This window comes from Trachemys scripta, chromosome 14 (assembly GCF_013100865.1).
Source record: "Trachemys scripta elegans isolate TJP31775 chromosome 14, CAS_Tse_1.0, whole genome shotgun sequence".
Lineage (NCBI taxonomy): Eukaryota > Metazoa > Chordata > Testudines > Emydidae > Trachemys > Trachemys scripta.
In genome coordinates, this window is record NC_048311.1 from 15,614,600 (window position 1) to 15,632,020 (window position 17,421).

The 17,421-nt window shown below is 44.1% G+C and overlaps 1 protein-coding gene across 6 annotated transcripts in view; it reads left to right on the plus strand.

Annotated features, from left to right (window-relative positions):
• Positions 1-17,421, plus strand: part of B3GNTL1 (UDP-GlcNAc:betaGal beta-1,3-N-acetylglucosaminyltransferase like 1) — a 353,698-nt gene that overhangs the window by 328,077 nt on the left and 8,200 nt on the right. For all 6 annotated transcript variants that reach the window (XM_034789912.1, XM_034789918.1, XM_034789917.1 and 3 more), the window contains 2 exons: positions 1,512-1,580; positions 3,398-3,472. In XM_034789912.1, coding sequence (XP_034645803.1) covers positions 1,512-1,580; positions 3,398-3,472 — 144 coding nt within the window. The remainder of the gene's footprint in view (positions 1-1,511; positions 1,581-3,397; positions 3,473-17,421) is intronic.

The following is a 17,421-nucleotide window of genomic DNA, read 5'->3' on the forward strand; positions in this document are numbered from 1 at the left end:
TACAGGCTCCCCAAATTTTGGTGCACTGTGGTTAAGAATGTATTGTACTGTTACAGAAATGTTCTCACGTATTATTGCAGCCATGTTATACACAGGTATCTGGTGAAATATACTAGCTCCACAGGTAGTTTCTGTAGTGTTTTAACATCTGTAGGTTAATGGATATTTAGTTCAGAATTGTGATACTCAGGTAAATGTGCAGGTATTGGTTATCCAGAATGTAAATGAGAAGTACATTTGTGTAGGGGTGTTATAGTGTAATTTTAGCTCAAGGTCCTCTTGTTTTGCTTTTGTTCCTTGTGCATTACAAGTGACTATAAGGCACAACACTTCCCACCTAGAATTGAGACTGTCCAATCTGATCTATGGTCTGTTCTATGTTTTGTAGTTCTGGTCTATTGTTGAGCCAACAATAGCAACAAGCTTTCCTATTCTGAGCCATAAGGTTGTGATGTGTTCACTTGATGCTGCTATTAATATTCTTAGTTGTCTTGTGGCTCTGAATGTGTGTTTAGCAGCAGGAAGTCTCCTAGGCTGGATTTTTTTTTTTTTAATTCACACGTATGTCAAAGATTTTCTGTAGCTTTTTTCTGTGTATGAGCAAAATGTTTGAAATCTGTCCCAGAAAATGTGTGTGCAGTGAACTACTAAATCACATTAAAGTAATATTTAATAGTCTTTAATTAATCTTTAATATTTAAACATTTTTTCAAGGAATGGGATAGAATGATGGATTTGTTATCAGCGAGATTCAACATGCTTCTTGTTAACTGACATCTCTCAGGGGACATTTAAGTTTTTCCTTTCACCACGCGCCTACATAGGAAGTTATTCTAGAACTTTAGAAAGGACAACCTGTTAGAACTTGACAATGCTTATATCAGGAGTTCTCAAACTTTTTCATAATGGATGGTTTTTCATTCAGTAGAAAATCCAGCTTTCCACTGGAGAAAAGTTTCAAACAGAAATAATTTGATTAGCCCTACTCATCATGTAAGTAGAGTGCATGTCTCATGGATATCTTCCCTCCTACTGGCAATCACACAAAGCACCTGCTTTCCCATTCCGAGGCGCATTACACCCCGGTGGCAAACTACAGCAACTGTCTGCCTCAAGAATAGTGTGGGGAAAGCTGTCTCTAATGTGATTCAGCAGCTCCAAGCAAGTAGGAGAGCCAGAACCGTCGGCCCAATCTTACACTCACTCACACATGTGCTCAACTTTACTCAAAGGAATAAGCATTTTCAGGATAAAGGCCCATGTAACCAGCCTGCACTCCTCCACGTACCAGCAGTCGCTGTGTGATTCATAGACAGTTTGAAATCCACCATCCTGCACTCTTTTCAGAATGGCTTGTGAGGAGCTGAAGATCAGATTCCTTTTGAGGGCTTTGTGAAGGTGAGAAAGGGAATAGAGGGGCAAGTTTAGTGGGGATATGATAGCAAGTGAGACGTCTGCTGGTAGTACTGAGCTTTATTAAATCCTTTGTCTCCTTTTTCTGTTTTCACCAGGTAGCTGCATTTTGTGATGTTGATGAAAATAAAATAGCAAAAGGTTTCTACACTTACCAAGAATCCAAGGTTAGTAACAATTAGTGTCACTTCCATTACTGTCATCTGGAATTATCTTGTGAAAAGTGACATTCTAAGCTCATTAGACAAACAACAACAAAAAGAGTGTCACTAATTTTAAATATAGTGAAGAATTATAGTATGCAGTCCATACTATATTTATTTAATTAGGGGTCTAGATGGCTGGGGATGGGTAATGGAATGTGTGGAATTTGTCTTCCTATACAGTAGGGAGCCAGAGTGACATTTAGCACCAATTGTGATTGTGGTTTTTTGTAATATGAGAACCAAATGAGAGCAGCAACTCATTTCACATAGTGCATAGAACAGATGGTGGTAAGTTTTGGTCAGTTCCAGCCCGTGCTAGAATGAAACCATTGGCCTCTCTTATGTTAGCAATCCTGCACCCTCCAGTCTCCTCACCAATAGATATTGCTACATGTGGGGAATAAGCAGGCAGGAACAGAGGCTCTTCAGGAACAAGGATCCTGTTTTCATGTAGATATCTCTAGAAATGCAGAATAAGAAAGGGAATTACGTGGGTTGGGTTGGAGGGAGGGGGCGGGGGGAGAGATTTATAGAAGCAGAATTATTTCTCTGAAAACTGTTTTCCATGAAGATTCAACTGCTCTTTAGTAGGAGAGGGGAAATGGAATGATGTGGGGTTTCATGACTTAGCATCTCCTGCGTCAATAAATTATACCAATAAAAAGCATGATCACAGCAAGTCTGTGTGGGAGAGAGGTCAGTTTCTAGATCTAAGGTAAGGGAAGTTCTTTGTACTGTAGTTGAGAGGGAGCCAGGAGCACACTGCAGTCACTGAAAATGTGGTCAGTTTAGAGGGGAAGAAAAACAAATGTCTTTTTAATGTATTCTGTGTATGGGGCCAAACGCCTGTTGAAGTGAGTTTTACTACCGACTTTAGTGGGAGCAGGATTTGGCCTATGATGCATAAAAGCTAAAATCTGTGGTGAAAGAAAGGAAGGAAGAAAGAAAGAGAGAAAAGTTTAGTGGTTATTTATAGAGCTATATTCAACCTAGCACAGTGTTTCTCTTTGAAGAAGAGTCCAAAGGATAGATTGTAACATGCTCCCTAGGTGACATGTCTCTCACTAGCTCAGCTGGGAATCACCTGGACAAATGTAGGCAGTAGGTTTTTGTGTTACTCAAGATAAAGGAAGAAGATATTTAAATGGCAGTAAATGAACCATCTAAAAAGAAAGTGTCACAGTCCTGGAGCAATATTGATTTTTATGGTAATAAAACAATTTAGCGCCTCTCATGAGAATCTACTGTAAGCATAAGGCCAGATTCAGTGCTCTTGATTTCACTGGGCAGTCAGACCCTTGTTGCTCAGGACTCTGAGAAGCTGATGTATGCCATCAGCTCCTGCTGAAGGCAATGGGAATTGAGGGTGTTTAGTAACTTTGTAGCATCCAGGGTCTTCATTCTTGATGATCCAGTTGAAATATTTGTGTAATAAGCTCTGGCCTGAAATCATGTGTGCATCTATCTAAGGCATGTACACATCTCAAATCAGTAGTCATATAAAAAAGTGCGCTGGAAACAACATTCTGTAGATTGGAGTTAAGAAAACTAATTGTACAAAAGAATAATGGTCAGATGAAATTAGTTATTGGGTGTTACAGAAAGTAGTTGTTTATGGTGACCCAGAAACTACATTGTATTTGAAGTGAAAGGCAAAATAATGAGCCATTCTAATACATGATCTTTGAATACAATTTCACTCTTTAATGCCAAATAACCCCCATTATTGAGCTAAAAATAATCCTTTATGTCTTCTAATGAAATTTCACTGTTTGCAGGAGAGACCAAAACCCCAAATTCCCATACAACATTTCAGAGACGCAACCCCACCTTTCATTATCTGTGTAAAGTTGGTGAGTACAGTTTTTGGCATAAGCTAAATGAACCACATCTGTATCTGCTAGCATCACCCTAATTAAGGATGTGCTTTTGTTTTATTATAAAACTCATTTTCCAGTGGTTTACAGAAGTGTTTTTAGTAGGACTGTCAAGCGATTAAAAAAAAATTGTGATTAATTGCACTGTTAAAGAATAATAGAATACCATTTATTTAAATATGTTTGGATGTTTTCTACATTTTCAAATATATTGATTTCAATTACCACACAGAATACAAAGTGTACAGTGCTCACTTTATATTATTTTTATTACAAATATTTGCACAATAAAAAACAAAAGAAATAGTATTTTTCAGTTCACCTAATACAGGTACTGTAGTGCAATCTCTTTATCGTGAAAGTTGAAATTACAAATATAGAATTATGTACAAAAAATAACTGCACTCAAAAATAAAATAATGTAAAATTTTAGAGCCTGCATGTCCACTCAGTCCTACTTCTTGGTCAGCCAATCACTCAGACAAACAAGTTTGTTTACATTTGCAGGAGATAATGCTGCCCGCTTCTTGTTTACAGTTTCACCTGAAAGTGACACCAGGTGTTTGCATGGCACAGTTGTAGCCAGCATCGCAAGATAATTACGTGCCAGATGCTCTAAAGATTCGTATGTCCCCATAAGCTTCAACCACCCTTCCAGATGACATGCATCCATGCTGATGAGGTGTTCTGCTTGATAACAATGCAAGGCAGTGCGGACCGACGCATGTTCATTTTCATCATCTGAGTCAGATGTCACCAGCAGAAGGTTGATTTTCTTTTTTGGTGGTTTGGGTTCTGTAGTTTCCGCATTGGAGTGTTGCTCTTTTAAGACTTCTGAAAGCATTTTCCACACCTCGTCCCTCTCAGTGTTTGGAAGACACTTCAAATTCTTAAATCTTGGGTCGAGTGCTGTAGCTATCTTTAGAAATCTCACATTGGTAGCTTCTTTGTGTTTTGTCAAATCTGAAGTGAAAGTGTTCTTAAAACGAACAACATGTTGGGTCATCATCCAAGACTGCTATAACATGAAATATATGGCAGAATGCAGGTAAAACAGAGCAGGAGACATATAATTCTCCTCCAAGGAGTTCAGTCACAAATTTAATTAGTGCATTTTTTTAAACGAGCGTCATCAGCATGGAAGCTGGAATGGTGGCGGAAGCATGAACGGGCATATGAATGTTTAGCTTATCTGGCACGTAAATTCCTTGCAATGCTGGCTACAAAAGTGCCATGTAAATTCCTGTTCTCATTTTCAGGTGACATTGTAAATAAGAAGCAGGCAGCATTATGTCCCGTAAATGTAAACTAACTTGTTTGTCTTAGCGATTGGCTGAACAAGAAATAGGACGGAGTGGGCTTGTAGACTCTAAAATTTTACATTGTTTTGCTTTTTTGAGTGCAGTTATGTAACAAAAAAAAATCTACATTTGTAAGTTGCACTTTCATGATAAAGATATTGCATTATGGTACTTGTATGAGGTGAATTGAAAAACACTATTTGTTTATCATTTTTACAGTGCAAATATTTGTAATAAAAAATAATATAAAGTGAGCACTGTACATTTTGTATTCTGTGTTGTAATTGAAATCAATATATTTGAAAATATAAAAAAGCATCCACAAATATTTAATAAATTTCAATTGGTATTCTATCGTTTAACAGTGTGATTAATCACAATTAATTTTTTTTATCACAATTAATTTTTTGAGTTAATCATGTGAGTTAATTGCGATGAATCGACAGCCCTAGTTTTTAGTCAAAACTCATCCTAAGATGTAGAGGCCAATTTTGTGAAATCGTTTTTAGAGATTATTGCAGGGAGGGAATGGAAATGTTGGAGTAATATTAAGAGTAATAAAAGCAAGGATATCTTTAAAGGGTCCGTAATCTGTTCTCCCTTTTTGACGTACCATTTTGTGGGCACAAATGTCCTTGCATGTTGCAGACATGGTTGGTCACTTGCCCTTGTTTGTGCCCAAAATATTGCAACCATAACTGTGTTCAGGCACAGAAACTGTGGGTGCAGAAACAGAGACTTTGTTTTATAAACCAGGCCCTTAAGTCATTGTGTGCAACATGCTCATCCTTAAGCCTCTTCTGCGTCTGAGTACTGCTGAGAGTCAAAGATTGCAACTGCTTTCTCTTTCACTCATTCAGTTGACTCCTGAATTACTAAAAGATGAGCAGCAGATATTCTGCTATTACATTAAAATAACAACATAGCACAACACAAATAAGGAACAACACAAAAGCATCAGATCAGATGCTGAAAGGCATGATAGCAAATACCCTCTCACTGTGAATACTAAAAGTTACTGAAACTTGCAACTAACGCTACATATTTAAAAACCATATTGGCAGGTTTCCTTCATATAAACAAAGACATTTAAAACCTATTCGGTTTTTATGATTGTTTAGCTGAAATTCATCCCCTACAATCCCCTTTGACCTTAGCACCCCCAAGGTTAGGCTCAGCGCAGAGATCAAAGTACTTCACAGTTGTAAAACCAGACTGCAAGTACCCCAGGGCATTATCATGTAGACAGGTTGGTAATAAGCCTGACATTGGCTAGTAATATTGCAACTAATTTAATTTTTCATATGAAACATAATGGTGGATGGAAGACCAAGGGCAAAACAGCTGCATAACCCATTATAAAGTACATCTAATTTCTGAAGCCCTGACAAGGAAGCTATTATACAATATCTTGTCTGCTCTGAAAACTCTGGTCCATGATTTCAACTGTAATTTTACAGTACTTTTCTCTATCAGTGACTGTATTCTGTGTGCAGACTACATTATACTGCATAGCACCTTTAAAGACAATGTTTTTGAAGCCACAGTTTGGTCTACTTAGATGGAATCTTTGTGGAATGGCCTCTGGAATCTCAATATCTTTTAATCACCTTTCTGTTGCTGTGAAATTAAGAATGAAAATAGTCACAATTTTGGTGTCAAATACCCGGAGACCATGGCTAAGTAACATCCTCATTTACACTTTTGCACCCTACTGTCTGAGGTGTCTTGTTGGCTGATGGTAACACTGATGTTACTGGAGCTGAGATCATAAATTCTGCTAGTGAGGCAGCATAGAGTCCTAGAATATCAGGGTTGGAAGGGACCTCAGGAGGTCATCTAGTCCAACCCTCTGCTCAGAGCAGGACCAATCCCCAACTAAATCATCCCAGCCAGGGCTTTGTCAAGCTTGACCTTAAAAACATCTAAGGAAGGAGATTCCACCACCTCCCTAGGTAACCCATTCCAGTGCTTCACCACCCTCTTAGGGTATGTCTACACTACGAAATTAGTTCGAATTTATAGAAGCCGGTTTTATAGAAATCGGTTGTATACAGCCGATTGTGTGTGTCCCCACATAAAATGCTCTAAGTGCTCTAGTCGGCGGACCGCGTCCACAGTACCGAGGCTAGAGTCGACTTCCTGAGCACTGCTATCCCACAGCTATCCCACAGTTATCCCACAGTTCCCGCAGTCTCCGCCCCCCATTGGAATTCTGGGTTGAAATCCCAATGCCCGGATGATGCAAAACAGTGTCGCGGAAGGTTCTGGGTACATGTCGTCAGGCCCCTCCCCCTACGTCACAGCAACGGCAGACAATAGATTCGCGCCTTTTTACCTGGGTTACCTGTGCAGACAACATACCACAGCAAACATGGAGCCCGCTCAGCTCAGCTGAGCTCACCGTCACCATATGTCCTCTGGGTGCCGGCAGACGTGGGACTGCATTGCTACACAGCAGCAGCTGCTAACTGCCTTTTGGCAGTAGACGGTGTAGCATGACTAATAGCCGTGGGGCTGGCAGCCGTAGGGCTGCATTGCACCAGCCCCTTGCCTTTTGCTAGAAGATGGTATATTATGACTGGTATCCGTCGTCGTCATACTGCAGTGGCTGTCAATCATGGGCACCTGGGCAGACATGCTACTGTCTCGATGATGATGGCTATCAGTCGTAGTATACTATTTTCTGCCAATTGCCCAGTATTGTCTGCTAAGCACCCAGAAGAGGCCGAGGGCGATCTGGGTGCTGGCAGACGTGGGGCTGGCAGACGTGGGGCTGCATTGCTACACAGCAGCAGCCCCTTGCCTTTTGGTAGAAGATGGTATATTACGACTGGTATCCATTGTCATCGTACTGCAGTGGCTATCAGTCATGCTGCACCATCGGCTGCCAGCTTAAGATGTAAAAAATAGATTTGTTCTGTATTCATTTGCTTCCCCTTCCTCCGTGAAATCAATGGCCTGCTAAGCCCAGGGTTTTCAGTTTAATCTTTGGGGGGACCATTCTGTGTGACAGTTGTTTGTGTTTCTCCCTGATGCACAGCCACCTTTCTTGATTTTAATTCCCTGTACCTGTACCTGTACGCCATGTCGTCACTCGGCCCTCCCTCCCTCCCGCCCTCCCTCCTTCTCCTGGTCCGTCAGATACTAGTTTCGCGCCTTTTTTCTGACCAGGCGCCATAGCTAGCACTGGGATCATGGAGCCCGCTCAGATCACCGCGGCAATTATGAGCATTATGAACACCACGCGCATTGTCCTGGAGTATATGCAGAGCCAGGACATGCCAAGGCGAAACCCGGACCAGCCGAGGAGGCGATTGCAGTGCGGCGAAGAGAGTGATGAGGAAATTGACATGGACATAGACCTCTCACAACGCTCAGGCCCCAGCAATGTGGAAATCATGGTGTCACTGGGGCAGGTTCATGGCGTGGAACGCCGATTCTGGGCCCGGGAAACAAGCACAGACTGGTGGGACCGCATCGGGCTGCAGGTGTAGGACGATTCCCAGTGGCTGCGAAACTTTCGCATGCGTAAGGGCACTTTCATGGAACTTTGTGACTTGCTTTCCCCTGCCCTGAAACGCCAGGATACCAGGATGAGAGCAGCCCTCACAGTTGAGAAGCGAGTGGCGATAGCCCTGTGGAAGCTTGCAACGCCAGACAGCTACCGGTCAGTCGGGAATCAATTTGGAGTGGGCAAATCTACAGTGGGGGCTGCTGTGATCCAAGTTGCCAGGGCAATGAAAGACCTGGTGATATCAAGGGTAGTGACTCTGGGCAACGTGCAGGCAATAGTGGATGGTTTTGCTGATATGGGATTCCCAAACTGTGGCGGGGCCATAGACGGAACCCATATCCCTATCTTGGCACCGGAGCACCAAGCCACCGACTACATAAACCGCAAGGGGTACTTTTCAATACTGCTGCAAGCCCTGGTGGATCACAAGGGACGTTTCACCAACATCAACGTGGGATGGCCGGGAAAGGTACATGATGCTCGCGTCTTCAGGAACTCTGGTCTGTTTCGAAAGCTGGAGGAAGGGACTTTCTTCCCGGACCAGAAAGTAACCGTTGGGGATGTTGAAATGCCTATCGTGATCCTTGGGGACCCAGCCTACCCCTTAATGCCATGGCTCATGAAGCCGTACACAGGCAGCCTGGACAGTAGTCAGGACCTGTTCAACTACAGGCTGAGCAAGTGCCGAATGGTGGTGGAATGTGCATTTGGACGTTTAAAAGCGCGCTGGCGCAGCTTACTGACTCGCTGAGACCTCAGCGAAAAGAATATCCCCATTGTTATTGCTGCTTGCTGTGCGCTCCACAATATCTGTGAGAGTAAGGGGGAGACATTTATGGCGGGGTGGGAGGTTGAGGCAACTCGCCTGGCCGCTGATTACGCGCAGCCAGACACCAGGGCGGTTAGAGGAGCACAGCAGGGCGCGGTGCGCATCAGAGAAGCTTTGAAAACGAGTTTTGTGACTGGCCAGGCTACTGTGTGAAACTTCTGTTTGTTTCTCCTTGATGAACCCTCCAAACCCCCCCCCCCGACCCGGTTCACTCTACTTCCCTGTAAACCAACCACCCCACCTCACCTCACCTCCCCAATTCAAGCACCGCTTGCAGAGGCAATAAAGTCATTGTTTTTTCACGTTCATGCATTCTTTATTAATTCCTCACAGAAGTAGGGGGATAATTGCCAAGGTAGCCTGGGATGGGTGGGGGAGGAGGGATGGAAAAGGACACACTGCATTTTAAAACTTTAACTCTTATTGAAGGCCAGCCTTCTGATGCTTGGGTGATCATCTGGGGTGGAGTGACTGGGTGGCCGGAGGCCCCCCCACCGTGTTCTTGGGCGTCTGGGTGAGGAGGCTATGGAACTTGGGGAGGAGGGCTGTTGGTTAAACAGGGGCTGTAGCGGAGGCCTCTGCTCCTGCTGCCTTTCCTGCAGCGGAGGCCTCTGCTCCTGCTGCCTTTCCTGCAGCTCAACCATACGCTCGAGCACATCAGTTTGATGCTCCAGCAGACGGAGCATTGACTCTTGCCGTCTGTCTGCAAGCTGATGCCACCTATCATCTTCAGCCCGCCACTTGCTCTTTTCATCCCGCCATTCAGCCCGCCACCTCTCCTCTCGTTCATATTGTGCTTTTCTCATGTCCGACATTGACTGCCTCCACGCATTCTGCTGTGCTCTATCAGCGTGGGAGGACATCTGCAGCTCCGTGAACATATCGTCCCGCGTCCTCCGTTTTCTCTTTCTAATGTTCACTAGCCTCTGCGAAGGAGAAACATTTGCAGCTGGTGGAGGAGAAGGGAGAGGTGGTTAAAAAAGACACATTTTAGAGAACAATGGGTACACTCTTTCATTACAAGGTCGTATTTTTCCTCTGCCTGCCGGTTTGGTATGAGAGATCACTCACGCAGTGCCCCAGGCAACATATTTCGGCTTGCAGGCAGCCATGGTAGGCCACAGTCTTTTGGCTTTTTTAACCTTCTTAACATGCGGGAAAGGTTTCAAACAGCAGCGCATTTCCCATATCAAGGATGAATTGGGTTGGCCATTTAAAATGGGTTTTCAATGTAAAAGGAGGGGCTGCGGTTTCCCGGTTAACATGTGGCACAAACCCAAGAAAACCCCCCCACACACACACACACCCGATTCTCTGGGATGATCACTTCACCCCTCCCCCCACCGCGTGGTTAACAGCGGGGAACATTTCTGTTCAGAAGAGCAGGAACGGGCACCTCTGAATGTCCCCTTAATAAAATCACCCCATTTCAACCAGGTGACCGTGAATTATATCACTCTCCTGAGGATAACAAAAAGAGATAAGGAATGGATATTGTCTGCATGCCAGCAAACACCGGGACCATACGCTGCCATGCTTTGTTATGCAATGATTCCAGACTACGTGCTACTGGCCTGGAGTACATGAAGGGGAGCTTTCTAGAGATGTCCCTGGAGGATTTCCGCTCCATCCCCATACACGTTAACAGACTTTTCCAGTAGATGTACTGGCCGCGATTGCCAGGGCAAATTAATCATTAAACACGCTTGCTTTTAAACCATGTGTAATGTTTACAAATATTTACAAAGGTACACTCACCAGAGGTCTCCTGTGTGCCCTGAGGGTCTTGGGTGAGTTCGGGGGTTACTGGTTCCAGGTCCAGGGTCACAAACATATCCTGGCTGTTGGGGAAACCGGTTTCTCCGCTTCCTTGCTGCTGTGAGCTACCTACAGTACCTCCATCCTCGTCTTCCCTGTGTGTTTCTCCAGTGAAGGAGTCATAGCACACGGTTGGGGTAGTGGTGGCTGCACCCCCTAGAATGGCATGCAGCTCCGTGTAGAAGCGGCAAGTTTGCTGCTCTGCCCCGGACCTTCCGTTTGCTTCTCTGGCTTTGTGGTAGGCTTGCCGTAGCTCCTTAATTTTCACGCGGCACTGCTGTGTGTCCCTGTTATGGCCTCGGTCCTTCATGGCCTTGGAGACCTTTTCTAATACTTTGCCATTTCTTTTACTGCTACGGAGTTCAGCTAGCACTGATTCATCTTCCCATATGGCGAGCAGATCCCGTACCTCCCGTTCGGTCCATGCTGGAGCTCTTTTGCGATCCTGGGACTCCGTCATGGTTACCTGTGCTGATGAGCTCTGCGTGGTCACCTGTGCTCTCCACGCTGAGCAAACAGGAAATGAAATTCAAACGTTCACGGGTCTTTTCCTGTCTACCTGATCAGTGCATCTGAGTTGAGAGTTCTGTCCAGAGCGGTCACAATGAAGCACTGTGGGATACTCCCGGAGGCCAATAACGTCGAATTCCGTCCACACTACCCCAATTCCGACCCGCAAAGGCCGATTTTATCGCTAATCCCCTCGTCGAAGGTGGTGTAAAGAAACCGGTTTAAAGGACCCTTTAAGTCGAAAGAAAGGGCTTCGTCGTGTGGACGTGTCCAGGCTTAATTCGATTTAACGCTGCTAAAGTCGACCTAAACCCGTAGTGTAGACCAGGCCCTAGTGAAAAAGTTTTTCCTAATATCCAACCTAACCTCCCCTACTATAACTTGAGACTATTACTCCTTGTTCTGTCATCTGGTACCACTGAGAACAGTCTAGATCCATCCTCTTTGGAACCCCCTTTCAGGTAGTTGAAAGCAGCTGTCAAATCCCCCCTCATTCTTCTCTTCCGCAGACTAAATAATCCTAGTTCCCTCAGCCCTCCGCTGGACTCTTTCCAATTTTTCCACATCCTCCTTGTAGTGTAGGACCCAAATTTGGACACAGTACTCCTCCAGATGAGGCCGCACCAATGCCGAATAAAGGGGAATGATCACGTCCCTTGATCTCTGGCAATATTCCTACTTATACAACCCAAAATCCCGTTAGCCTTCTTGGCAACAAGGGCACACTGTTGACTCATATCCAGCTTCTTGTCCACTGTAACCCCTCGGTCCTTTTCTGCAGAACTGCTGCCTAGCCACTCAGCCCTAGGCTGTAGCAGTGCATGGGATTCTTCCATCCTAAGTGCAGGACTCTGCACTTGTCCTTGTTGAACCTCATCAGATTTCTTTTGGCCCAATCCTCCCAATTTGTCTAGGTCCCTCTGTATCCAACCCCTACCTTGTCAGCATATCTACCACTCCTCCCAGTTTAGTGTCATCTGCAAACTTGCTGAGGGCGCAATCCACGCCATCCTCCAGATCATTAATGAAGATATTAAACAAAACCAGCCCCAGGACCGACCCTTGGGGCACTCCACTTGATACCGGCTGCCAACTAGACATGGAGCCATTGATCACTACCCGTTGAGCCTGACGATCCAGCCAGCTTTCTCTCCACCTTATAGTCCATCCAGCCCATGTTTCTTTAACTTGCTGGCAAGAATACTGTGGGATACTGTATCAAAAGCTTTGCTAAAGTCAAGGAGTAACACATCCACTGCTTTCCCTTCATCCACAGAGCCAGTTATCTCATCATAGAAGGCAATTAGGTTAGTCAGGCATGACTTGCCCTTGGTGAATCCATGCTGACTGTTCCTGATCACTTTCCTCTCCTCAAAGTGCTTCAAAATTGATTCCTTGAGGACCTGCTCCATGATTTTTCCAGGGACTGAGGTGAGGCTGACTGGCCTGTAGTTCCCCGGATCCTCCTATGGGCACTACATTAGCCTTTTTCCAGTCATCCGGGACCTCCCCCGATCACCATGAGTTTTCAAAGATAATGGCCAATGGCTCTGCAATCACATCCGCCAACTCCTTTAGCACCCTCGGATGCAGTGCATCTGACCCCATGGACTTGTGCTCGTCCAGCTTTTCTAAATAGTCCTGAACCACTTCTTTCTCCACAGAGGGCTGGTCACCTCCTCCCCATACTGTGCTGCCCAGTGCAGCAGTCTGGGAGCTGACCTTGTTCGTGAAGACAGAGGCAAAAAAAGCATTAGTACATTAGCTTTTTCCACATCTTTGTCACTAGGTTGCTTCCCCAATTCAGTAGGGGGCCCACACTTTCCTCGACCTTCTTCTTGTTGCCAATATATCTGTTTGTTACTCTTAACATCCCCTTGCTGGCTGCAACTCCAAGTGTGATTTGGCCTTCCTGATTTCACTCCTGCATGCCTGAGCAATATTTTTATACTCCTCCATGGTCATTTGTCCAATCTTCCACTTCTTGTAAGCTTCTTTTTTGTGTTTAAGATCAGCAAGGATTTCACCGTTAAGCCAAGCTGGTCGCCTGCCATTTTTACTATTCTTTCTACACATCAGTATGGTTTGTTCCTGCAACTGCAATAAGGATTCTTTAAAATACAGACAGCTCTCCTGGACTCCTTTCCCCCTCATGTTATTCTGCCAGGGGATCCTGCCCATCGGTTCCCTAAGGGAGTCAAAGTCTGCTTTTCTGAAGTCCAGGGTCCGTATTCTCTTCCCTCCTTTCTTCCTTGTGTCAGGATCCTGAACTTGACCATCTCATGGTCACTACCACCTAGGTTCCCATACACTTTTGCTTCCCCTACTAATTCTTCCCTGTTTGTGACCAGCAAGTTAAGAAGAGCTCTGCTCCTAGTTGGTTCCTCCAGCACTTGCACCAGGAAATTGTCCCCTACGCTTTCCAAAAACTTCCTGGATTGTCTGTACACTGCTGTATTGCTCTCCCAGCAGATATAGGGGTGATTGAAGTGCCCATGAGAACCAGGGCCTGTGATCTAGTAACTTCTGTTAGTTGCCTGAAGAAAGCCTCATCCACCTCATCCCCTTGGTCTGGTGGTCTATCGCAGACTCCCACCACGACATCACCCTTGTTGCTCACACTTTTAAACTTAATCCGGAGACTCTCAGGTTTTTCTGCAGTTTCATACTGGAGCTCTGAGCAGTCATACTGCTCTCTTACACACAGTGCAACTCCCCCACCTTTTCTGTCCTGCCTGTCCTTCCTGAACAGTTTATACCCATCCATGACAGTACTCCAGTCATGTGAGTTATCCCACCAAGTCTCTGTTATTCAGAGAAAGAGCAGAGAAAGAGGCCACTGCGCAGGCTTTTAGTAATATTAAAAACATAAGAGAATACAATAGTGGCCAAGTGGACAAGGACTAAATTGAAAAGGGAAAGGGTTTCTTTTCAGATTTCTTTCTTCTAAGGAACTCAAATCAATTTGTACACATTAACAATGGGGCACTGAGAGCTTAAATGACTGTCCAAGGATACATAGGAAGTCTGTGGTAGATCCAGGAATTGAAACCTGATCTCAAGCCATGTTTATTATTAATTATTATGATTTGTAGTATAATAGTGCCCAGAGTCCCTGACACTAAGCACTGTTCAAATATATAGCAAGGGTTTGTCCCCAAAGAGCTTGCGGTCTACTCAGCCAAGACAAAGGATGGGGGGCGGGAGGGGACAGAGAGGTAAAATGGCTTGCCTAAAGTCACCCAGCAGGTTTAGTGGTTTCCTGAGTCCCACTCCAGGGCCCTGTCCACTGGACCATTCTGCCTCTCTTTTTTCCTCTCTCTCCCCTTTTGCCTTTGCAGGTCACCTTTATGTAGTGTTCTTCCATCAGTCCCCCTTTCTGCCAACAATACACATAGTGTAACTTATGTTAGTATGACACCTTCTCGCAGAGGCTGCATGAGCTTGGTTTAAATTGAAATCTCATTCTTACTGCCTGTGCTATTGTGGCTGGACTTGAATGACCACACCTTTCGGTAGTCATTTTTAATCTGCTCTGGAAAGCAGCCCTACGCCAAAAACAAAACAAGCCTGTAACTGACTGTGGTTTAAAACATTTAGGTCTCCTGTGTGGAGAAGTCCTCAAACTTTAGGCCTGACCACTAGAGGAAATGGTTTCTAAACTGATTGAAATCTGCAGAGATGTTGAACTTTCATTGATCTGTGATGATATTGTGCAGACTAAGTATAAAGCTGAGGATTCGGTCTTTGTTATATTTTTAGACTGGTTGAACTTGCTTTGTTTTCTGTGCAGCCCACATCTGAAAAATGAGCTGAACAACAAACCTACCTCACTGCTATGTATTTAATTCACCTCCCCCCAGAACGTGCTGTCAGATCTGAGCTTTCACAATCCCATCTCTGCTAATGATCACAAAGGAGTTGGAGGTAGCAGAGCAGCCTGTAGACACGGTTATGCAGCTCATCAAAAACAACTAATAAACTAGGTGCAATAGCCAGAAAAACAGCGATATAATCAGTCATGGAGTGGGAGGGGAATTAACACAAACTGATATTAAGGCTGATTAAATGAGAAGCCTTTTCCATAGTCATGGATATCTTTGGCGCTGTAGTCCTTTTGACACAAATTAATCAGTTGGAACAATGCAAAAAAAGTGCTGATTTAATGAGTCACACTACGATGTGAGGAGGAAGATTCTTTAATTTTACTATAATTGAGACATGAAATTCCTCTCTAAAAAACACCTTTCTTGTGCATGCCATATGGAAACAAAATGCATGTTTTAGAAAAATTTCCAAACCATTTTGGCAAATCATTTTGCCCAGGTGTGTGTTTCAGGTCACGCAAACAAATAAAACAACCATACATGCCCTGTTCTGAAACGCTTAAGGGTAGCAGTTCCCAAATCTGAATATGTGCTCATGCAACAAGTATGACCCAGCCAGATATTCCCTGCTGAACTTGTTACCTACAATTGTCAGAGATTTCTGGAAGACAGAATTAGCAGCACATCCTCTCAGCTCTTAGACAAGTTCTTCTTAAATAAAAGTCATTAACAGACTTCTAAACATCCTGGGCTGTTGCACCCGTACATCCCCATTGATGGACAGGATTCTCCCCCATATATTGCTGTACAGGGTGGGCATAATATAAATTACAGAACCAAATATGAAACAATTATCCCTACATCAAAAACTTGGCAGGACTAATCACCCAATTCATCTTACTTGTTTAGCATTGTGAAGCTAAGCATGTTACCTATCTATGATTCCTTCAGTAGCTCTTGCAAGAGAGGTCTCACACTAACTAAAGAGCAGTTTTGTTCTGGCGAATGACTGTGTAAAAGGGGTATCAGTTTGAGAGAATTGATCATGGCAAGGTCTCTTGCCATGCTGGGCTTCAATATCCTGTGCTCTGGGATGAGATGGCATTTCTCCTGAAGACTTGTCCTAGTATATAAAATATTGTCCAAGAATGCATTCCATAGGCTTATTTTCCTTTCTTTCGCGATCCAGGACAAGAAGAGCTGCTTTTCAGTTCCAGTGTAGATTTTAAAGCTGTTGCGAAACAAGTCTGGTTTGTGCCTATTCAGTTGAGAAGATTAGATAATAAATGGATTGTTTTTGTGGAACTTCCGTGACTGCCATTTACGCAGTATAGTGCTTGCTTGCTTGCTCACTGGATTTTGCAGGCAGCATCTTTCTGGCTTATGCTGGCATTATTTGTCATTAACGTTTAAAATTAGTTCTTGAAAGGAAATGCTACACTATGCAGTCCCTGCTCCATTTGTAAAAAGCTTTCAGTGCATTTAGGCCAAAGAGCTACAGCTGCAATTCTGTGGAGGTAGAAAAGGGGTGTGTGTGCAATTGCGTGTTTTGCTCATTGTGAGACTAAAATCTTTGCTCTTGATGGTCCAAATTCTATCCCAAAATCTTAAAACCTGCTTCACCTACAGCTTTGCATTCTTTATGTTTTCTCACTTTCTCCAGAGTAGGCGAGAGGAGCATGCTCTTTCTTGTTCCAGTTCTATTCCACAGAGTATTGTGGCTCAGGTTAGATTCCAAGTGCTTGAAGTGAAAAGGGCTTTTCTACTTTCAAATCTCAATTAAGAAGCCAAAAGCTAGTGTGTGAGAAATACAGTAGGTTTTCCTGGCAGCTTCTTGCATTAGTTCAGCTGTGTAAAGCCATGCCTCGTTTCAGCTCCCCAACCTGCTGCTCAGGGAATGATGGGATTCCTTTTAACCACACGGCTTAATTTAGCATCTGAGTTTTAAAGAACAAAACAAAACTTGAAAATAAACCTACACCCAGAATTCTGACCACGTAGTGGGAGGCTCATCCAGCTCCCTCTGTCCTGGCTTGAGAGAGGTGAAGACCATGGGTCATAACTTAGCCATACGTTGTTATGTAGAATTCCACATTAACTTGAGTAGGGAATCTTGCACATAG